Source organism: Nyctereutes procyonoides, unplaced genomic scaffold, assembly GCF_905146905.1.
Source record: "Nyctereutes procyonoides isolate TBG_1078 unplaced genomic scaffold, NYPRO_anot_genome, whole genome shotgun sequence".
Taxonomy (NCBI): domain Eukaryota; kingdom Metazoa; phylum Chordata; class Mammalia; order Carnivora; family Canidae; genus Nyctereutes; species Nyctereutes procyonoides.
The window spans coordinates 3200461-3225379 of NW_026575146.1; the positions used below are offsets into that span (position 1 = coordinate 3200461).

The window sequence follows — 24919 nt, forward strand, 5'->3', positions numbered from 1 at the left end:
TTGTGATGAATTACAACTTTATTTCTGCTGCTGTTAGCAGTATTTCTGTGATGGGATTCATGAATTTCATTAGGACTTTAAACTGAATAAATTTGTCACATTACTAATGCTGTAAATTAATTCATAACTTGAGCATTTCACAAAACTTGAGAGCAAGGTGCTTTTTGGCTTTGGTAATAACTGCAAATTACTCCCGTTTTGTAATTGTGGTTAAATACATACAACATAAAACTTACCATTTTAAGGTGTACAATTCAGCGGCATAGTCATTCACAATGTTGTATAATCAACACTATCTTGTTCTAAAATATTTTCATCACTAAAACAAAAGCAGTTCCCATTAGCAATCACCTCCCACTATCCCCACTCCTCCCCGCCTGCCCTTAGCAACCATTAATCTGATTCCTGTCTCAATGGATTTACCTATTCTGGATATTTCACATAAATGGAATCACAGTTTGTAGCCTTTTTATATTTAGTTTCTATTACTTGGCAAATTTTTCAAGAACTACCATACCCTTTAGCATTTCAAGAAAAACCAACCATAAATGTAAATCATGGGAAGAAAAGATATATTGGAATCTAAATGACATATGAGGTAAGTGAATGAGTCAGTACAATTACCTTTCAGAATGCATTCAAGTTTTTAGAACTGATTGGTGCTTGAACACTGATCAAATGAACATTTTATATGCAGCACAAAAATCTTAAGAATTCATTTCCACTGAATTAGTAACAATTCAAAACAATTTATTTCATATGCCAGAGTTTTTATCACAAAGCTTTTGGAATGTTGTAGGAAATCAATACCATTCTCTATTTCAAATCTCTTCCTAATATAAGTCATAGTTTTTTTAAGTTGTCAATTGATACAAAAGACACCCATGTGACGTAATTAAATATTCACCGGGTAATTCTACTCTCGGACAGATGTTATACTTAAATCATTTCCATTTACATGGTTTGACTTCTTATAATCAAATAATGTAGTTAAATCTGAATGCTGACTTGTTTTTTATAGCTACAAATTTGTAAGCTGAGACTTTAAAAGAAGCTGAATGTGTTATTTAATCAAATCTAAACTTACCAAAACTACTAGACATAATGCTGATTAGAACAAGTTTTTAAAAACTCTACGTACTTCATCTCGGTTATTTTGATCAACAGGTCAGAAAGCTGAAGTCGAAGCATAAAAAAGCAGTAATGACAATTAACATGGAAAAAAAGGATTTCACTGAAAAGAGAATTCCAGGAGGACAGCAAAGAGCAGGATCTCCTATCTTCAACTTCAATCTTTTGAGCAATAACACATTATCGCTACTGTTTTTATATTATTAGATCAATGAATAGTGTAACAATTAATGTTACTCTTTGACTGAAAAGGGGTGTGGAAAGCTATCATGTGTCAGTTTCTTTGCCATAGAATGAACCAAGGCTTACATCAATCTATTTATATGTTTCAGGATCTTGTCTGAGAAAAAAAGAATTCTAGCACTTTATATTAGAAGAACATAAAAATTAAACCTGATGAACTTGCTTTTCCTGGGAAAGGATGATTTTACTTGATGAGTTGGTTAGTCTTAAAGAGTTCAACAGAAACGTAGTTTTATTACTTTCAAACACACTATATTATCACTACTAGAACTAGCTATGTATTGAAGAACCATTTCCTATCACAATACTTGCATGCAAATAGATTAATAAAATGATTTGGGGGATGCTTAAAATCCCTGGTGTTAGTGAAAAGAAAAAAACTTAAGTTGTCATTTTGCTTCAGAAATGCTTTTCTTTATAGTAAACAATACTCAGACCAGCATGTCAAAGAGAAAAAAAAAAAACAGTAGATTCATATCAATGACTTTTTACTACATAAAGCACATTCATGAAGCATCCTGATAACCATTTCTTTGTAACTATTGAATTAATGAAAAGTCACTCCCCAAATAACACATTTGAAGTCAAGCATTCTGAACACAAAAATGTCAGTTTTGAATTTTTCTAAGGAGGGCAGCCCTGGTGGCTCAGCGGTTTAGCGCCGCCTTCGACCCAGGGTGTGATCCTGGGGACCGGGGATCAGGTCCCACATCGGGCTCCCTGCACGAAGCCTGCTTCTCCGTCTGCCTGTGTTTCTGCCTCTCTCTGTGTGTGTGTGTGTGTCTTGTGAATAAATAAAATCTTAAAAAAAAAACTGTTCTAAGGTAAAAAAGGAAAAAAACACCTCAAGATGTATCTCTGTTAATATATCTCAAGATCTATTAAAATCCTCTTGGCCAATTTATGGCCAAGATTATACATGCAAATAAGTACTTGTAAAAACTCAGCAGAAGACCTAGTTTTTGCAAAGGATTTTCAGAACAACACCCGTACTTCGTTTATTTCTACTTTTTTCCCTCTTGGTATTACCCAATATAACTTTCCAAAACAGATATTAGGAATCAAGTATGGTAGGCAACAGTATTTTCCAAAGTAATTTCCTTGTATCTAAGTGTCCCTTCTCTTTCTGCATTTGTAAAGTAGAAGAGTAAACCATGTCAGGACACATTTCTCTGAAGTATCCCCAGAAAGTCATCAGTACTCAACTCTGAGTACCTCAGTTTTTTCATCATTAAAATAGAAACTTGGAAAGATTTATCTTTTGAACTTACTTTGATCTTTTAAATCAAAGAAAAGAAAATAATTACATAAAAGGTGACATTAGAAGGAAACCATCCTTCCTCTTCTCTTATTTAGAAAGAAGTTTACTAAAGTCGGCCTTCATTTATACACCTCAAAACTTTTTTTGGAAATCCGATTTAGATCAAATCCTAACAAAACCCATCACTGAATTACATTAAATACAGTCGATGAGTCATTGATGAGTTGATTTTCTTTAAAGGGATGACAAATATTCTCTTACTTTCTAGGCCTCATGAGTGTGTTAAATAAAACTACTTAGAGCAATATTTAGACAACCAGCCAAAACACCTATTAGTGAAATTCCTTCCATCAAGACTTTGTCCAGTCTACTGAGAGAATGAGGGCCAATTGCTTTCTTCTATTACAATTCTGAACATTCACCCCTGGAGGTGCCAATCCATCACCTTCTGATATGATATATCATGCAGGAAACACATTTTTTAATGTTTGCATAACTATCCCTTAGAAAATTTTTTAAATTAATAAATTCTAGGTCTTTTTAGATTGGGATGCAACATGTAAAGAAATCTATTTTACTTCTAAATGCCAAAAACTACATTCAGATTGCCAGAGGTTAACCATATGCTATCAATATAGTAACATAAGCTACCATATGTTCAAGGGATAAGGAAGTTTTGTTGAAAACCATATTATCTTCAAAGTTACGAAGATCCCAATATCCATGGTCAGGGGATAATTAATAGCAAGTACATTGCTGGGATATGTAGCATAGGGTTAAAGAGTAAAACAGATTCTACACTACTAATAAACCAGAAACTCAATCGTTAGTATCTCCTAATGATAGGGTTGAAAGGATTCTCATATTTTTGTAGGATTTAACCCAGTATTTGTCTACTTCTACTCTTATTCTAGAAATCTAGTATGTTCACATGACTGCAACCACTGAACAAGAATGAGAACAAATGATGGCTAAAGGTTAATGCTAATAAACTGTAAGTTGCACTGCAATTTACTTTGAAGAGAAGAAACACAAGTGAAATACTAGTAATAACAGTAAATCTTAAATATTAGTAAATACCAGTTTTTAAAAAAATGTCCAACCACCATAGTACCCAATGTACTTTGTCATATAGCTATAAGATGGAGACAACAAACATCATTTAACTTAACCGAATGGTAACAAATAAATTGCCATTACTCTTAATTTTCAATTATACGTGTATATATACACAAACATACCCACTCCAATACCACATCATTCAGGAGAACAGCTGGCAAGTCCCAGGCTCCTCTCTAAGTTCTCATACTTAACTGTGAAATCAGAATCCCCTGAAGGCCTTTCTTAAAGCAGACTTACTAGTTTCTACACCAGAGCTTCTGGTTAGGTCTACAGTGAGACCCAAGAATCCACATTTCTAACAAATTCCCAGGTGACGCTGATGCTACCGGTCCAGGGACATTTTGGGAACCTCTACTGTAAATAATCTGTGAATCTCAATAGACAGAGAGAAAGAGAAGGACAGAGAAAGGGAGATAAGTAGATAACAGGTGATACTGTAGTTATTAAATTAATGAAAAGAGGGAGAGAAGGAGCGAGCAAGAGTGCATTCTAAAGAGAGAAAGAGAAAGACATGCAGTTCTGGCAAAGGAGGCAGCAGATAAAAGTGAATACAGATATTTTCTTCCATCTTGATACTTGCCCTTTATCTTGCTGATTAGAAAAAACTAAGAAATGAGCAAAGAATGACAATGACATTTAAATGACATACAAACCTTTTCACACTTAAAAGGCTAGATAGATTTGTTCCCATGACAAATTTTAGAAAAACAGTATCGGCAGAAACTCTTCAGCCTTTCAATACTCTTAGATGGGACTACTTTCAGGAGAACACTGAAAGGGCACAGAAAGTTAATTGAGTTTTTCATATTAAAAAAAAAAATTCTCACCAGTAAAACATGGGTGAGCAACGATAACAAACAACTCCTACAATATGCGGAAAATCTACTTAGAAACACTGCTTTTGGAATCTTTCAAACAAGTATTAAAATTTTATTTAAACAAAAGTTTTTCCTTTTAAGTTACTGAGCCACATAAAGGAAAAATATTAATTTTATTAGAATTTGAACAAATGTTGCACAAAGAAAACATTTTAACAAAATCATATGGTGGCATAACAAACAAAAAAGAAAACAGCCAAAGATGTGTAAAAGAAATATAAGGTGGAAAACTGTTAAATATCTCATGATCCAGTGTAGAAACAAGGAATCTAAACTTAAAAACCAAACAAGCACAACCATAAAACAAAACATTAATGTTTGTGCTATCCTAACCAGACACATTCTTCAGCAAAACTTGGAAAGGCAGTTCTATCTTAGAGTTTTTTTATCTTATTTCTGACTTTTTCAGAAATAGACAATTTATATAATTCAATCTCACAGTTCAAAGTTTAAGTACTGAGAAATATTCTAACTGAAATGATAGGTGAGACAAAGCAATTGATCAGTCTTTAATGCTATATTTTCAACTGTAATAAGGGCTTGATCCAACCAAAAGGAGTCTTAAGCAGTTCAGAGTCCTTCTCTAATGCCCAAGGAACACATCTGCCCAGTTTAACTGCCATAGTGTTGTTACCCTAGTAACAATAGAGCACTCTCAGGGACTAATGTAGCAAGAGAAGACACAATATAAGTTTGATATTGTATAACAAGATAACTTGTCATCCATTTTAGACTACCAAATACTGAAAGCTAATTGAAACAAATTATTTAAGTATTCCCCAATCTTTGAAATTTATTTCTAAATATTGATATATTCATTTTTTAACTGACCACATTAGGTTAATAATAGTGTAAATCAATTTGAAAACTATAATACAATACTTCAAAAATAGGACTCTGAATATTTTTCTGTTATACCTTAATCTTCACACAAAGATGCAATTCTTACATTTTGGTAGAGAAGTATATGGGAAATAAACCTGGAAATGGTTTAAGGAAACTGTCAACAGAGACATATTTTTCCATTTCATGATTGTCACTTTACAAAGACCCCAAATTTCACATTGTTAAACGTCTTAAAATAGTATCAGTTGTGACTTTTATAAACATAAAAAGGCAAAAATTCTAAATGCTTAGGAAATAAAGTTAAGCCCTTTGCATTCTGATTATTTGAAATTTATTCATACAATATGTCCAATCTGAACTTTAAATGAGGTATATTTTCTTCTTTCCAATATCAAAAACCTAGCAAAATATCATACCATGAAGAGTTTCAAATTTAAATAAGTTCATGCTTTTTGTTGGCTTTCATTTTATAAAACACATTGCTAAGAGTCTTTGGATGTGGTGTCTTAGAAAAAAAGGAAGTTGCATGTGGTCACTCTTTGTATAAGAGCTGCAAATACATAAGATGAAAACACTTTTGTGGGTATTTTTAAAACATGATAAATGCATTACCAAACATTAATCATGATTTTAAATATTACATAAATATATATTAAAGATCATCAATGTATCAACAATTGTATAAGGGGAGCACTAAAATAAAAATCTTTTGATTTATGGCAGTCCTTAAACAATTGAATGTCTTTATCTGAAAAACTTATGCTGCAAAAATTTGAATCAAAGTTTTGCTTTCTGAATGCATGGGTTATAACCCACAAAAAACATGAGGGACAAATTGGTCAGGATCTTGTTAGTTTAAGAAACAAAAAATTTAAAAACCAAAATATGCACACCATTAAAAATACTAATTCTGAAAATTATGCAGCTAAAAATTAAATCACCCTGTCCAGCAAGTTCCAAAAATTTCACACATTTCAAACATTAAGGCAACTTTTTCCCAACTAAACAGTACTTTATAAAAATATATGTCACTTCAAAACATTATATACATAGTGGCAATAAATTTATCTAGTTGTAATCTTTAATACATTAATAAAGTGTCACATATTACAAAGAAATTATACTAGGTGCTTGCATGTGTGTGCAAGTAGAATTACAGTTTTTAAAGTACAGGTTTTAAAACTGAGCGGAGTGAACGGCCCTCTTTAGTGAGTTCTCGTGTCACACACATACATGGCAATGGGATGGCTTCTTCCCGTTTCTCTACAATATTGTAACTGCATTTCTTCAAGTGGTCAGCCATGCTTAGGATGTCAGCAAATTTCCATTCATTAACAGAACAAAATGCAGTGCTGAATCGCCACACCTAAAAGAAAATTCCACTTCAGATTTAAACAAGTCAATTTACATTAATCAAAATACACTTCTTACTCCACCTGCAAACATTTCTACTGTTAGAGAAATATCCTATAAAGTTCCAAGCAGTTAGCTACAAAACTGAAAAGGAGTAAATCCATTTGGAGACAAATCTGTTTATCAAATAACTATAGAATAAATCACTCCTATGATATTTTAACTTCGATAAATGCAGTAACCAAAATAAATAAATAAAAAGCAAAAATCGACATTAAATACTACACCCAACTTGACTTATTAAGTAATTTTTTAAGAGATTTTGAGAGAGAAAGGAGGGAAGAAAGGAGAGAGAGGACCCAAGTGGAGAGAGGGACAGAGAGAATCTCAAGCTGACTCCCCATTGAGCATGCTGAGCCAGACAAAGGGCTCAATCTCATGACGTGAGCCATGCACCAAGCCACCCAGGTGCCCCTAAGCAATTTTTAAAAAATCATAACCTTGTAAATTCAGAGGTACTTCCTAAAATAATATATTACACACTCTTCTTTCAACTTATCCAATTGTCCATATAGAATTACTCAGAGTCTGGAGATATTGATGATACACGTATTATTTTTTTTCTGAAGTTTTTCTTCCATTCCTATTATACTATATGAAGTATACTAAAAAATACACTAATATGGGGTGCCTTGTGGCTCAGTTAAGTGTCTGCCTTTGGCTGAGGTCATGATCCCAGGATCCTGGGATCAACCCCACAATGGGCTCCCTTCTCAGCATGAAGTCTACTTCTCCCTCTCCTCTGCCCCTTCACCTGCTCATGCACTCGTGCATGTTCCAATAAATAAATAAAACCTTTAAAAAATACACTAATATTTTGCCAAAGTGCCTTATCATTCCATTATTTATAAGCACTAAAGGTACTTAGTAATATTCATGAGTACAGGTATTTCAATTTATTCAACACGTTTCTGAAAATTTATATAAAACGCTTTTGTAAAATGAATCTTACTTTATTCCAAATCATTGTAAAATGCCATTTCTAGACAAAAATTCAGCTGCCATCCCTATTCATGTGTCTGTTGGTAAAAATATGAGCTACTTCCCCTTTAGCCAGCTCAGCAACTCTAAGCGATGAAACAATGTCATCTTATTAGTCCAGCAATGACAGTTGTGGCCTCTTCTCATCTTTACAATTCTAAATATAAAGATACCCAAACACAGGTAATAAGCACAAATGGAGGACAGACCCAGGTACAAGCATGAATGGGACAGATGAGGCCTAGGCATCCTAGCTAAGCTCATCACCAGGCAAATGTTAGTGCACACTGAATGTCCAGTAAACAGCAGATACTCTAAGAAAGCAGCCACGGATTTGAAGAAAGCCTTCAGCACTCATTAGACCGTCTCATGAAAGGAAGGTAATGCCTTCCAAGGTGGCCAGATACCTTCAACTTCTTTGGGAACACTTATTTTTCAGCTGGCAACAGAAATCACCACTGTTCAGCATAAAAGGTACTTACTCCCAGTATTCCTTAGGGTTATTATATTGATTATGCCTACTGTAGGGTTCTTTCCCAGGAGTCCATGAACGCCTAGAGAGTAGCTACCAATAGACATTACAGATATCACTAGCCTCCCTTACAATTCCCCATACCTAAGAAACTATAGGAAGAATTAGGAGTTTTGTTAAGCCTCAGCAGAACAAATTCATGAAAGATTCAATCACGGCAGACAGCCTCCCCACTTCCACAAGAATCTGGTGAAACACTAAGAAAAAAATGGATGATTCCCATCTTCTGATGACATGGTTTCTTAATAATGGGCTTTCATCCAGAAGTATTCCTCAAGTACTTACTTAGTGCCCACTACATGGCAGTGAGGTTCTAGGCAGTAGATATTTGGTTCCCAGAGTCTCACTTCTCAAGGACCTTACAGTCCAATGAAACCAACAATTCATCAGTGAATTATGAAAACAGCATACAGAGTGCTCTAGTAGGGGTATGCGGAGTAGAAGAAATATATTGGAGTACAGAGCAGTACACCTCCCTGAAAGCTTCAGGGTAAGGTTCCAGAAGGCTTTCCTAAAGAAGTAAGATCTGTAAAATGAGCAGATGATGAACACCACAAACTCCAGAGACAGGTTTCCTAGATGTGAATCCATCAATTGGTTGGACAAATTACTTCAGCTCTCTAAACTTCAATTTCTTCATCCATAAAATAGAGACAGAGTAAATAGGTTAACAGAAGTCTAGGATATTGCAAGTGTTCAGATGTAGGTATTGTGTTAGGGAGCACATCTGAAGGCCCTAAGGCAAGAAGTGAAGAAAGAAAACATCAGGAAACTGTAAGTAAATCAACATAGCTGGAATATGAAATGACAAGAAGAAACTGAAGAAGTAAGTAAGAACAAGATTATTAAGTCTTAAATGGTTCATTAAGGAGTCTTTCTCTGTCCCAGAGCAATGAACAAACATAAAAAGTATAAAAACTTAAAAACTATTAAAAACTATAGTGTAAGAACTGTATTTATGAAAATATTTATCACTCTAGTCCTTATAAAGAGAGTATGTTGGGAAGTGACCCAGTTAGGAATAGAAACCCAGTCAGGAGACAGAACATGAGAGACTCCTAACTCTGGGAAACAAACAAGGGGTAGTAGAAAGGGAGGTGGGTGGGGGGTGGGGGTGACTGGGTGACAAGCACTGAGGGGGACACTTGATGGGATGAGCATTGGGTGTTATTCTGTATGTTGGCAAATTGAACACCAATAAAAAATAAATTAAAAAAAAAAAAAGAAAGAAACCCAGTCAGGCTATTGTGGAGAGTTGAAGAGGATAGAACTAGGCAGTGGGAACAGTAAAGCAAACCTGAGGGGTATGAAGAAGGAAGCCTCAGGAGGGTTTTATGATTACCTAGATATGGAAATAAAGGGGAATAAAAGAAGTCAACTCTTACTCCCAAATTCCTAGTTTAGGCAATCTGATAAATAATAATGCCACTCGCTGAGATTAAGAGGGACAGAGGGGCACCTGGATGGCTCAGTGGGTTGAACATCTGACTCTTGGTTTCAGTTCAGTTCATGGTCTCAGGGTGGTGAGATTGAGCCCCACAGTGGGTTCTGTGCTCAGTAGGGAGTCTACTTGACATTCTCTCTCTCCTTCTGCTCCTCCCCAATGTGCACAAAACTCTCTAAAATAAAATAAATCTTTTTTTTTTTTTTAAAGAGGAATAAAGATGTGGAGTAGGTTGGACATGCTGCTTTTGATGAACCTGTGAGATAATCAAGTGAAGATGCTTGTATATAACACTGTGGAGTTCAGGAGAAAGTGGCCAGGATATGGATGTATGAGTAATCTGTATAAATGATGATAATTTAAACTCCAAGAGTAGGTAAGATTTTCTTGCAGGAATAGAATCCCTAGAAAATATTTCATCTCATAGGTCAATATTAGTGGGCAAGGACAAAAAGAGATCATGCTCAAAGTACCCCATCTCAAATGGTAGAAAGATACCAAGTTATCTGTATGTGTATACACACATATACACAGCAAGTATAAAACTTTCTGCCATCAAAATTCCCATTTGGGGAAAAACATAATAAAATAAATAGTATATTCAAATTGTTGGTCAAAGCCTCAGAAGAACACAGATGATGATGTAGAATTCTGAAAAACTGGAGCAATAAGTAAAAAATCTGAGAAAAACTAAGGGTGGTAAAAACAAAGCCAGAAATTTGAACTCTGCAACCAAAGTGAAATTTGCCAAACTTTTCTTACTTTATAAAATGCAAAATGTTTATATTCTAAAATGAAAAACTCCTGCAATAAAATATATTTATAATGACTTCTAGTTTCTATTAGTGCCTCAAACAGAAAGTAGACAAAAGTAGGGGTGCCTTTCTGGCTCAGTCAGTAAAGCATATTGACTCTTGATCTCAGTGTTGTGAATTTGAGCCCCATGTTGGGTGTAGAGATTACTTTAAAATATAATAATAAATAAAAATAAAACAAAATAAAATAAAGGTGGGCTAAAATGGATTTTCACAAGAGAAAAATGGTGGACCCAGGACTTGCTCCCAGATCTGCTACATCTACAGGTCAAGCCTCCAATATGCAACACTCTCTTGTACTCTACTAAACCCAGAGTCCCTACCAATATCAAATCTAACTACCCTACTCTTACCTCACTTCGACCTAACACTTTTCCACATCCATCATGTTTTCTAGACCCCAAATACTCCATTGGTCACTTACTAGTAGTAGCAGCTGTAACTCTTCTCATTTCCCTCTTTTTAAGTTCTACCTGAAATACTAAGTTCTGAGAAAGAAGTTGCTAGGAATGGAAAGAAACTGCCAATTATAAGCAGCAGAAAACCTCTTCTTGCTTCTTCCATTGTCCTACAGTGAAAATGTTTCAGATGGAACTCAAATTAGAAGGCAGTTAACACAGACTCAAAAGGAGTTGTTACAGAACAGAGTATAGAACTGCTCAACCGAAGTAACAGAAGTGGCCTTCGTCATATTAAATTAGAACCTAGTACTAGGATGGCTGTAGTAAACATGTGATTATGACAAAAAGTCTAGTTTTTCATTAATTATTATTTTTAAAAAGTCTGTTGAATTAAAGTATAAGTTTTAAAGGGAGGTCAATTTTTCAACAAGATTTTAACTTTATTAATTCTGCAACATTAAGTATCTACTGTATGTCAAATAAGGGGATGATATAGTTAAGATTCAACTAACCTTTTCTTTTATTTGCCATGACGAATTTCCTTCTGGATACTTCCTTTTCCCCCACTGCAGTATGACCATTCCACGAGACTGAAGCAGGCTGCCACATACATCCCTCATTAACCTGGATACACAGGAGAGCTGGCATAAACTGAAGCCATCAAGAAAGCCTGCAATATGTTGTAGGACCTCAAATGGAAGACTACTTAGATGATCACTATGTAATCCCAATACACAGTTTCTAGCAGGCTCTACTAATACTGTAGATACACATGGTTGAACTCCAAATGACCTCAAATGGCGGTCATGGATAATCTTTGCTCCTTGTGTTGATGGACAAAATCTACGCTGAGAATAGGTACAACCATAATATGCTAAAGGACACCTCTGTTCCATCCAGCCATTGAGTCCAGCATGAATGTCACCATGCACATTCTTAAAATGGGAAGAAAATTCTTTTCTCCTAAATAACTGTCCACAAACAAATGTAAACATTGAACGCTGCTTGGGTTGGTACCTAGCAACACATTCCAATACTAAATCCAGCCCAAGTGTCTGAAAAGGACTTGGATTTGAAAGCTGTGGGTTGGCATGATCACAAGCTGAAGCTGAAGCTATTTCTCCAACCATTGTATTTGTAGCTAATATTGCAGATGGAAGTGAAAAAGTCTGAGTCCCAAAGTCAATGTGATAAACATCAACCATGCGACTATCAGATATACCCCTCCCACCTGGAGAATCTCCTAGACAAAAGAGCAATGCTGCTGTAATTAGATCTATTCCTTGGAGGCCCATTGGATCTTCTGCAACCTCCAAATCTGATGTATCTACTGCTTTATCCTCTTTTGGTTTAGACCAACAGGAGTTAGAAAGAAATTTGAATGGAGGATGACCTAAAGATAAGACATCAACATTCCTCAAGTCTCCTAAATCTACTTTTCTCCAACACAAAGCTCCTTCATCCCCATCATCTGGCATGAGGATATGCTGAACTGTGCCATTAGGCAGAGCACTAGATGGTAGTGCTTCCCTAAGTTGTGCTGCTACTGAAAGTGAACTGGAAGGTGGTGAGGTGCCATCTGATGCTATACATTCTCCATTCGTTAAGGTACTTTGTTTTGAATCACCATGTAATTTCTGATTTTGGTCCATGGCCTGTGTACATAGATTTTCCAAAGAAAAGCCATTACAAAGAGCAGAAGTGACATAAGAACTGGTATTCGAGTCACACAATAAATCACTGGAACCATTTTGTTCACACTGGACATCCAGACTTGCGTTGTTATGGTCAATTCCACCTACTGCTCCTATCTCATCCTCATAAAGATGGTCCTGGTCTTTCAAGTGTTTATTTTGCAAGCCTCCCCTGGCATTTTGCTCTTCATTCATTTCACTTGGGGAAGCGCAAAGACTTGTACTTAACATGCCAATGTCTCTTGTGGCAGTATTCAGGATATCTAAAGCAGCTGCCAAACTTCTGGTTGTTTCTACAGTAGCTTGATAAAGTGCACCGTAAGATTCTTCATCAACAGACACCAAACCATTAGCATGTGGTATTTCTGGGACACTTGATTTAACTGAGATTTGTTCTCTAGGTTCTGATACTTTATCAGTCGCTTTTGACATCATGGTGGCTACTTTGAGAGACTCTAAAAGCATCCTTTGGTCTTGAAGGGCCAAGGCCATATCTAATTGTGCCACTTCATCAACATCTCTGCTTAGATTTTCATATGATTTCCGATCTGCATAACTAACTGGCCATCGGTTCCACTCCATAGTACAGCACACCACACTTGCAGGACACATCTCTAGATGTTCAGCAACTTTATTTCGAGCCATTGTAAATGGACATCCAAAGTCACTATTTAAGCAAGGCACTCGTTCATATGGACATAAAAGTCGATGCTCATCAGCTTTACAAGAATGGAAAACTGCTCCACACACCAATGGACAACCAATCAAGTCGCAGGAAATCCCAGGTTCTGGTCTGGTCATACACCGTCTACTGACACAATTCACACAGTGTGAATGCTGCAGCTCCTCCTCCATAATGGCCAGTCCAACTCTAGTTGTTGAGATGGAAAAAAGAAATTAGGCAAGAAGTGGTTAATTTTTAAAAACTGCTGAATAACATAAATCAAGTCATAAAGGTATAGTGACTTATCTTATGATGAAATATATAAAATAAGCATACTGAACAAGTTTATTTTACATATAATCAATTTATCTTGAAACAACTTGTGTACTTCATATCAAGTAACAATGCAAAAGTTCATTTCTATATACCATATAACAACATGCCTAAGAGGCCAAATGTTTCAAAATATAATGCTTATTACAATTCTAGTATACTGTGTAGTATATAAATTGATGCCAAAAACAAATTTATGCATATTTGACTTTTAGATTTCATTTTTTTAAAGGGGGAAGCTATTCTTTTTTTTTTTAAGCTTTTTATTTATTAATGAAAGATACACAGAGAGAGAGGCAGAGACACAGGCAGAGGGAGAAGCAGGCTCCATGCAGGGAGCCTGACGTGGGACTCGATCCCGGGTCTCCAGGATCACGCCCTGGGCTGAAGGCGGCACTAAACCGCTGAGCCACCCAGGCTGCCCTGACTTTTAGATTTCAAAGAATGCTTCAGCTTTCACTTTTTCAGTTTCAAATAAACTGATTCTGGAGCACTCCATAGTACACTGACCTCATCATATTCTTAAGAGAGAATGATCTGAATTTCATGAATATATTTAACTAATACTACTAGAGGTTTTCTTTTTATTCCCCTAAATACAGGAATTCATTTAAGATTTCATCTATTGATCACTCCTACATATGCCTTAATACATTCTACACCAAATCACCACAATAAGCCTTAATTGAAACAAACAGGGAATTTACAAAATACAAGTTCCAGCTCCAGTTCCTGGCTATGCGCAAATCACTTACTTCTGAGGGCCACAGTTTCCATTCATTCATTCAACACCTATTTATTGTTTAACTACTATGCACTGTGTTTGGTTTGGCAATATAATGATTAGTCAGACATGGTACCTCCTCTCAAGGAGCTAGAGCAGGAGGTCAGAGATACAACAGTAAAAGTCATGTCATGTTATTATGTGATCAATCTGACAAAAGTAAAATCGGATTAACACAGAGAAGATAATTATCACTAAGTGTAGGGGCTTGAGAAGAATTCACAGTAATCTTCAAAGATGGGAAATCTTAAGCATGGAAGGAGAGCATTGGCAAGGAAGGGAAGTATTCAATGCTGAAGCAACAGCATATGTAAATGGAGAAAAACAAGTAGCAAAACATGATCAGGAAACCACAAATTTCCTAGCATTGCTGGATCACAAGGTGTAATGCTAGGTAGCTGTGAGATAGGGCAGGATGATAGAAATAAAGCAAATCATGAAGACTGTGCTATATGTTGCTCTAAGGAGTTCAGACTTTAGGTAACAGGAAATCACTGTGCAGTATATCAGTACAATATACTGATTTAAATAGAAGTACTAATCCTATTCAATGTGTTTTTGTCTATAATCTTCAACTTCTTTATTGGCTTGTTCCTACGAGCAGTAAAAACTTAAAAAAAACTATTTCATTTTTTAAAACCTAAATAATAAAACCGTATCTCCCTCTACTATTGTTTTTCCTTTTCAAGCTTCCAGAATAAAATGAAAAACCAATTAAAACAACAACAAAAACCCTTCATACCTCCCATAAGCTCTACAGTCCTCTAATCTGGCTTTCTTTTGACTGCCAGTCATTAAAACTTCTCTGAGATCCTCCGGGCTAAAACCAAAGGGCATTTTTTTTTTTTTTTTTTTTTTTACAGACTTCATTATGACTATTCCCTCTTTTTTGAACAATTTGTCTTTCCTTAGGATGTTTTATTTCCCTGGTTTTCTCCCTACCTTTTTGGTTATTCCTTAATCTCTTCTTCTAAAATGTTCCTCTTCAGGAATCATGTCATTTTCAACAAAAGAAATGTTCATTCTATACATCCTCCCTGGGTGCTCTCAATTTCTATACAATATATGTTCATTCTATACATCCTCCCTGGGTGCTCTCAATTTCTCAAAAGCTTCAATTACCACCCATATGCTGAAAACTTCTCTATAACCCTTGCCCAGATCCCTCTCCCAAACTTCAGATCTCTACAGCCAAATGAGACAGGCAACTCATCTCAATATTCCCCAAATTAAATTACACTGTAATAGACAACAATTTGCTGGGCAAATAAGTCAATTATTAGCCTGTTTTCATCACTTCAATGCATACAAGATTCCTAATTCTCTGACATATTTTTCTACAAGTGCTATCTGGGTTCCAGTTAGCTAATGTAAAATAATTACTCCTGAAATTGCTATTTATTTTTGTCCAGTCCAGGGTTGATTTTCCTCAAACAAAAACAAAATAACAAAAGTCTACCTCATATTGTTAGAGCTCTACTGATTAAGTAGAGAAGTTCTGAGTTGATATTATGGCACTTACTGATAATAGGGGTGAATCAAATACTTCTGAATGTTTATAGGTTAAGACAGAACCCATAAGTTAAACACAGACATGCTAAAGATCACAGTAGAAGAAATGACAGCCTAATGACGACAAACATTTGTAAATTAAACAGATGTTAAAAAAGAAACATTAGTAAGAATTAAGGCAAATTTTACCAAGTGATTAGATTATGAAAGCAGCTGTAGTGTTCTTATTTTGCAACAACTAGATGGAGTTCATCTCACATGCTGAGGGTTATAAGCCTGTTACTAAAAAAGAACCTAAAAATACAAGCAGTTCCACAGAAGTGACCACTGCTCTCGCAACTTGTAGGAACACTTAATGTTATGTGCACATGATATGACCACACTAGGCCGAACACATCTCGGAAATATCACTTAATTCAAAAGTGTTTAAAATAGCAACTGCTATAGACAACTAAGTTCAATGTAAAACAGCAACAAGTTTGAAAGGAAGACATAGAGGGCTCTCAAGCTTCAAAGTAAATAGTTAATTCCACACTACTCCCTTCAGAATAAGAAAATTGTTTTAAGGGCAGCCCGAGTGGCTCAGCAGTTTAGCGCCGCCTTCAGCCCAGGGCCTGATCCTGGAGACCTGTGATGAGTGCCAGTCGGGCTCCGTGAATGGAGCCTGCTTCTCTCTCTGTGTGTCTCTCATGAATAAATAAGTGAAATATTTTTTAAAGAAAGAAAACTGTTTTTAAAAAATAAAAATATCCACAGCAATGAGTGCACAATATCTCTTTACTGAAGCAGACTTAGAAGGAAAAAAGAACACTAATTTGTACCAGTTTTCTCCTGTCTCCAATTTTCTCACTTAATGTTCCTTAATCCTCATAACAATCAAGAGCAAACTGAGGTTCAGAGAGGCTGAAGGGACTTGTCCAAGGTCATCCCCTAGTAAGTGGCAGAACTAGGATTTCAATCTGGATCTGGATCAATGCACATGGACAACAACAGATACGTTTACTCATAAAAGTTTAAGAAAACAGGCAGCACTTCAGTAACTGGTGATCCAATTTTAAGACGTTATTTGAGGAATGGAGGTTACACAATTTTGCTTGTAGTTTATTCCAACACTTAATCACCCCTGTGGTCAAGAAAGTCTTTTTGGCTCTCTGTGATTACAATAGCACATAGCTTTGCTTTGAATATCAGTTTTAAAGACTATTTTTAAAATAACTTGCATTTGAAAGTAAAATTTGCAGAAAAATATAAATTTCGCCATTTTCAAAACAGCTAGCTATACAAAGAATCAAGTGTAATTCATTTTACAAGTAAATATATTAAGAAATAAGTTAAGAAAATGGACTAGAAAATAACCAGAGTATTCTGGGAATAAAACCCTCCGCTTCAGAAATTAAAACTTTCAGATCCATCCTTTTTCTTTCTTTTTCTTTTTTGATCCATCCTTTTTCTAATCAAGATCATTACCAGATTAAATATGCCTCCATAAAGTATCTTGCAATTGCTCATGAATTCTGTGAAACGAGTTTAAAACATCCGTCCCTGATATATCAGTTGAACAGTGACACAGCAGGCCCATCAGAAAACATGTTGCTAAAAATGAGGCTTCAAGTTCAACATAACCTTAATTTAAAACTCAATATTAAGTTTTATTAAACTCTCTTGAAAACGAATCTTAACATTCCAAGTAACATCTCTATAATTTACACTTAAATTTGAACAACTGGAAGAAGTCTCATTAGATTAGAAAATATTTGTAAAAAAAAAAAGTAAAAAAAAGAAAGAAAATATTTGTAAATGATTAAATGTTTTACAATAGTTTCAATTTTTTCAAACAGAAATTCTTGGCCAATTCATACTCTGTGACTGACAAGCAATCCATAAAAATAGTTTTAAGACATGGCATTGTCCCATACAGTGAAAGGAGGCCTTGTTATTTAAAGCTATTTCTATACATAAAAATAATTGCCTTCAGAAAACCATTTCTTTATTTTTCCAGATTCGTTAAAATAATTAAGGAGATAAATAAAGCATTGCAAGTTAGTGTGTTTTTAAAATATGCTAAGTCAAGTCACTCAAAGCACTCAACACAGCTTGCTGCTGCTATGTGTACCTCTGTCAGCAAGACACATGCAAAGATGGGCGGCGCCCTCCCACCCCATAACTGCTGCCTCAAATCTTTAATCTCGGCCCATATGTTACTTTCCAAATACCAAAGACAAAGGTATGGATCTCATATGATGCTGTGTGCTCATTACACATTGTATTTTTCCTTGGTTATACTAGTCACAACTAGTCATTATCCTTTAATATCTACCTCCACAGGAAAACTATAAGCTCCATGAAGGTGGCAGAACCATCTCACTCTCATCCATTCCTATGTTTCCTATATTCCAGACTGTGCCTAATTGGAGCTTCACTTATTTTAGAAAAATGAATAAATGAAAGATTTATACTATAATAAACAGGCAAATGGATTCCAAAACGAGATTCTTGATTTCATGGAAAACTACATATACTTCATCAAAAAATACAATTTTACAAACCTAGTATTACGCAATCAAATTAAGTCAAAATTACCTTATTGTACCAGCTATAAAAAGTCTATAGCGCTCAAACATTTACTGAGTTCCTAAGTCATACATTCCAAGCATTATATATAGAGTAAGATAAACCGTCTATTAAAAAAAGCAAGTCCGGGATCCCTGGGTGGCGCAGCGGTTTGGCGCCTGCCTTTGGCCCAGGGCGCGATCCTGGAGACCCGGGATCGAATCCCACGTCGGGCTCCCGGTGCATGGAGCCTGCTTCTCCCTCTGCCTGTGTCTCTGCCTCTCTCTCTCTCTCTCTATGACTATCATAAATAAATAAAAATTAAAAAAAAAAAGCAAGTCAAAGGGACAAGGAAATCAAAGAAAGTTCATTTCAACCTTCCATTATTTTAAAATCTTAAAAAATAGTCATAAAAGGCACAGAAGTAAACATTTACTAGTATATTTTCCCACTATTTTAACTCCCTAATCAACTGTGTGCTCTGGTTACTGGTTACTTGGATATAGAGGCATCAGTTTCGACACGAAAAGCAGAGGTTGAGGTGTCCACACATACGCACGTGCCTGAGTAGGTACAGGGCTAAGAAAAGCGGCTCAAAAAAGGAAGTGGCATCAGCCAACTGTTTAATATTGCAGTTAATATGGTACTAGATGAAACAATTCTATTCTATGTTGCTTCAATGTGAGGCTGAAATAGAACTAGACAGACCTGTTCAATTAGTTAACACAAGTCTGTGACTGAAATTTTACATTTAGCAATCAGTTATAAGCTCCTCTGCGTAAGTCTCATCCTTCTTGTATAGTACTAGAGTAATACAATTAGTTGTACAATTAATATTAAATACAAACACCTGCTGGGTGATTTGCTGACCAAATGCAGTTTTAAAGACCACAGCAAATCTATAACCTCAGCTGGACATCTTATTTCACTGGTTTAAAAGGGGTGTGTGTGTGGGGGGTGTGTGTGTGCGGTGACTAGGCAGGATTAAAAATCCACTACCTTAAACTCCAAACTCAAAGCACTTGCACTCCTGATGAGTCCAAAATGGCTAAGTGGGTTACACTGTATTCATTCCTTTTATCAAATTTTAGCTCTTTTTATTTATAGAATGACGACCTAATTATATGGAAAATTGTCAAATGTTTCACCCTTCCAGTTATGATATAATCAAAACATATACCTTCTGTGTCTAAATATGGTCATGAGTAGCTAATTCCAAAGTGATAGTTCTAACTACTTGCAATGTTCTCCACTAAATAAGCAAATGAAATTATTACAGACTTACATCAGAACTTAAAATAATATTAATATTTAACGCTTTGGACTAGAACCTGTTTGCGTCGATCCTCAGATAAAAATAATACACCTAAATGGTGGTACTCAGCTTAGTAAAATGGGCAGCATGGCACAGGGGAAGGGGTTTCCAAGGGATCTCAGCTTTGTGACCTTGAGGCAATTACTCTACTGTGAAAACAATTTAGAACTCTACAGAGATTGGTTATGTGTATATCCAACAGGATACAGTCTAATACTCAGAAAAGGGATGTACTCACTTTACACAACAGCCATGTTTATGTAGGCAAAGCTTTCTATAAAACTATTTTTTATATCAGGTCATTTCTACTTGTAAACCTTATAAAAAGCAATTGCATGAGAAAATAACCTATGTTAGTTAACATTTTCCAATGAAAAGATGTACCTTTTTTGTAAAGGATTTTCAGAGACTGGATTTTAATTGAGGTATGCTTATCTGTATTTAACTATCTAGCTACCTACAATGTAAAAACCATGAGCCCAATGCCAATCTCACATATTTCATCAACCTGAATTTGAAATTAAGTATTTTACATAGTCTATGATTGAAGACTGTCAAAGAAGCCAAATACGTCCTTTGAATGAAACAATCCTAGGAACTCAGTTAAAAGAGTATCCAAGAAAAAGGGGGGGGGGGGAAGATGTATCCAAAATCATACAAAGTAGCATAGGACTTATCCCATTAAAAGCCACATTTCAGTAATACAGTGTATCCAATAGTAAACACACATTAACCACACCCACGTGGTGACCTCAAAGTACCTGCCTAACTATATGTGTTATTTCAAAGTGTTATTGTCCTTTAATAGGTATTTTATTATGACACTTTGTATTTTTTTTAAAAGTGTCCAACGCTAGAGATGGGAGAAATACTGGATTGAAATAAAATACCCAGCACACCCAGAGTGCATAAAAGTTTGCCTGTATCAGAAACTTCAGTTCTCTGAGAACATTTACAAAACTCCACCGAATATTTCCAGAATCATACACACACACAGAAACCTTATGCCACTGCATGAAAGTACTAGATAAAAACGAATCGGCAACTTACAAGTTACCAAAACACCATGTTATCCCCGATTAAGCTTCTGGAGTCAGAAACTGTGACTAAGCATGAAGAACAGTGATTCAGCGGAAACTGTGTACAACTGAAAAAAATGAACCCTTAGAAAAATTCTTAATATAAATAAAAAAAGTATTTTCTTTAAAAAAAGAAAAAAAAAAAAAAAAGGAAGTGAGAGCACCTAGGTGGCCCGCTCGGTTAAGCGTCTGCCTTTGGCCCAGCTCAAGATCCCGGGATCCCACACGGGGCTCCCTGCGGCGGCGGCGCCGGGACCTGCTCGTCCCCGTCCTCTGCCTGCCGCTCCGGGTTTGTGCTCTCTCTGTCAAGTAAAAAAAAAAAAAAAAAAAAAAGACAAAAGAAAAGAGAAATCCTAAACATGCATTTTATGCTATTCTTTTCCCTTTGCTGCGTTGGAAAACTGGAGTGCTTTCTAAAACCTTAATAAATACGGGCAAATGCACAGTCTGTTCCTATAACTTCTTAGGTCTCTAAAGGACACACAAGGCAGTATTGCAAAGCAGCACACGCACACGCACAAACAGCCCGAAGAGTTCGGGAAGTTCGTATTTATTCAAAGTGCTAAGCTTTCATCTATCTGCACTGGTATCAGAATGCCCGTAAATAGCGTCATCTTGGATCAGGGTCAACAAAGCGGCTATGGAATAAGAGGTCAATTCCTTCCCAACAACCACCCTTTATCTGGGACTTACGACACGGCTCGCAAAGAAAAACAAGAGGCGAACGCAGTGCGGGAAGCGGCGCGGTCGACAACACGCGGGGCCTCCGGCCGACAACCGACCCCGACGACCGGACTCGGAACCCAACGCGCACCCCACGGCCCCCTGCGAGCAAGGGCCCGCAAATGACTTACAAGGGGCCACAGCCCCCGGACCTAGAAATCAGGAAGTTTCCCTTTAACAGGGGCTGAGGCTAAGACGGGAGCCGCTCGCTACCATGATGGCAAAGTTACCAACTTCACTCATCCCGGAGGACAGCGGAGGGCGCGGCCCCGTCTTCCTCGCACCGACCGTCCCCCGTCACACACCCCAGCTTCGAAGGCAGAGGGGCCCGACGCCGGGTTCCCGAGGTCCCGAGGGCGTCCCGAGCCCCGCCCCCCGCCCCCCGCCCCCAGACAGGCCAGGTGACACGGGGGTCGGTCCCCGGCCCCGGGGCGCCATTTGCCGTCCCTCCTCGGCGGGCCGGGCGGGACCGCGGGCGCGGACGCCCAGCCGCGGACGGCGGCCCGGGACCCGCAGCGCCGGCGCGGGCGGCTCTGTTCGCTCGGCGCAGGCCCGGCCCTCGGGACCGACCCACGGCCGCGGGCCTCGCACGGCCCGGCCGCCGCCTCCGGCCTCCCCCGCCGGCCTCCCGACACTCACCGCCCCGCGCGGCCCTGCCTGCGGAGGCCGCCGTGCTCGGCTGCTCCGCGCGGTCCCGGCCGCTCCGCGCCCCGCAGCCCCGCGCGGTCCGCCTCCGCCGCCGGGCCTCTCAGCCCCGCCGGGCCGCCGCCTTTTCTCCTCCCGGCCGGGGCCTCTGCCACCTCCCCCGGCGGCCGCCCCCCTCAGGCGGCCCCGCCCCGCTCGGCCCCGCCCCGCCCGGCCCCGCCCCCCAGACGGGCCCGGCCCGGCCACGGCGGCGGCTGCAACCCCGCGGAGACGCGCACGCTGAACCCCGCGGAGACGCGCACGCTGAACCCCGCGGGGACGCGCACGTCGAGCCCCGCGGGGACGCGCACGCCGCCCACGGATGCTCGCCCGGAAGCTGCAGGGTGGGGTCTCGAGAGTCTGGGGCTTCGCGCGTCTGGCGGGCGCTGGGTGCTTTCCGCGCCAACACTGCTACCAAGTCCTGTTGGACTTTGGGAGCTCGTATTCCTAGAAGGAATCGTAGACCCGGAGTTCGGGAATTGAGGAACCAGGCCCATGTGGACTGGCGTGTTTAGCGCCCTAAATTGCAGGACAGGCAGCCAGATCCCTTAATTCTCCGTGCGGTGCTCTTCCCATTAGGTCATATTGAGGAGGAAGCGGGGCAGCTTTCTTTGCAGGTCGCTGCCACCGGCCTTCCTGCCTGCTAACCCAATGCACCTGAGTCCTGCAGCTCAGGGTCCCTTGCAGGTTCTACCTATCCCGGGACTGAGCTCAGACCAGGACTGAGGCGTCGCGGAGCCTTACCGGGACCCAGGCAGGATAGCCCAGCAAGGTCTAGTTCCGTAAGGGCCTGCGGCTTTCTGCAACAAGGCGGTCTGCATGGAAAGGTGCCTTGATGCCACTTTTGCAGAAGACTTTACAAACGACTGAGGATTAAAGAAGTATCACATGGCCATGCCAAAGGATTGGGGTCCATATTGGGGCTCACTGCCGGGCCGCTACTACCAGCAAGCCTTGGTCTAAGGCCAAGAATCAGATTCAGAACCGTGGGGGGAGGGGACATCTCTCATCCCCTCCCCATAGACCAGTGTCCATCCCCTGGGCTCCTGCCCAGTACCAGCAAGAGACCTATTTTTGATAGAGAGAAAATTACTAATCCTGGCCTTGCAGGTGGAAGCAGAGACAGGAAAACACTGTTCTGTAATCTTTTCTATGGCTACTATTTACCCCCCCACCCCCCGACCGGTATGGCTTGGAAAAGATCACACACAATTTGCCATCCTGCAGAGAAGTGACTCTCGGATATTTAGATTTTCAAGACCAGTATAAAAAAAAAAAATCCCAAACTGAAGAAAGAACTTAAATTATTCGCTCTTATTGTGCTAAGAAAAACGGTAAAAAAAAAAATGGCACTACTGCTATTAATGCGCTTCATTTCATACACGAAAGGAGATTTTAACACCATTAGCCAGTACATGATCACAGAATAAAGGTCAGTTCTTTAAATGAATGAATTTAGCTTTTTGAGAAATTCAGTCTATTTTTCTTATTTTGTCAAATTTGCCTGCGAGTCCAGAGTTTGAGAGACAGAGAATGATGCAGAAAGGACAGTGAAGCAGGCAGGATGACGTGGTGGGAGAATACATGGGGGCTGCTACAGTCTTGCCTCCCTCCCTTGCTCACTATCCTGGATTGAGTCACATATCTGCCCTTTGCCTCAGTTGCTCTCCTACAAGACGAAGTGCCGGAATAAATAATCCCTAGAGCCCTCTCTAGCTTTAAAACCTCATGATTCCATGATTGTACTTACTGAAATCTGGGGCTTTTCCCTTTACTGCATCACCGAGCTGATACTTAGGTCACCCCCTCAGGCTGAGTCACTCAGGCTGTAAACTTCAATCCTCTTTACCCTTTCTATCTCAGTACTTTTCCATGCCCAGCAATCCAAAACAAAACAAAACAAAACAAAACACAAAACACACACACACACATAAACCCCTTTCTTCCTTTCACATTTATTCCTAGTTACCATCCTAGGCACATTTGGATTTCTGCTGTTCTCTACGAGTCATTCCTCATCCAGTGTTTCCCCCCTCAAACCCACCACTGACACAGTTCTTCCTAAGACATCCTTTTCATAATGTTATGCGTCTATTCAGATATCTATAGTGGCCAGGGCCCATTGGTAAAGTCTCAACACCTGCCTTCAGTGGCTCAAAGAACATCTTTCATTCTAGCCTGAATAGTTTCCTTTTTTTCTGCATCAAACACCATGCACAGGGATCCCTGGGTGGCGCAGCGGTTTGGCGCCTGCCTTTGGCCCAGGGCGCAATCCTGGAGACCCGGGATCGAATCCCACGTCGGGCTCCCGGTGCATGGAGCCTGCTTCTCCCTCTGCCTGTGTCTCTGCCTCTCTCTCTCTCTCTCTCACTGTGTGCCTATCATAAATTAAAAAAAAAAAAAAAACACCATGCACAGTACAGTTCCAGGTCACTGGTGCCCATGTAAGGAAGGTCAGGCACTTCCTCCTTCTTAATCTCCAACCCCATGTCCTCTGTGAAAGACTGCTGTAGC

At 38.7% G+C, this 24919-nt stretch overlaps 1 protein-coding gene across 1 annotated transcript; it reads right to left on the bottom strand.

The window, feature by feature from the left end:
* Nucleotides 1-4729: 4729 nt before the first annotated feature.
* FBXO30 (F-box protein 30) lies at nucleotides 4730-22498 on the bottom strand. The gene is made up of 3 exons (XM_055310976.1): nucleotides 22361-22498; nucleotides 11580-13632; nucleotides 4730-6847 (listed from the first exon to the last, which is right to left on the bottom strand). Exons 2-3 carry the CDS (start codon nucleotides 13614-13616, stop codon nucleotides 6644-6646), a joined length of 2241 nt encoding a protein of 746 aa, XP_055166951.1. The 5' UTR covers nucleotides 13617-13632; nucleotides 22361-22498; the 3' UTR covers nucleotides 4730-6643.
* Nucleotides 22499-24919: the final 2421 nt, after the last annotated feature.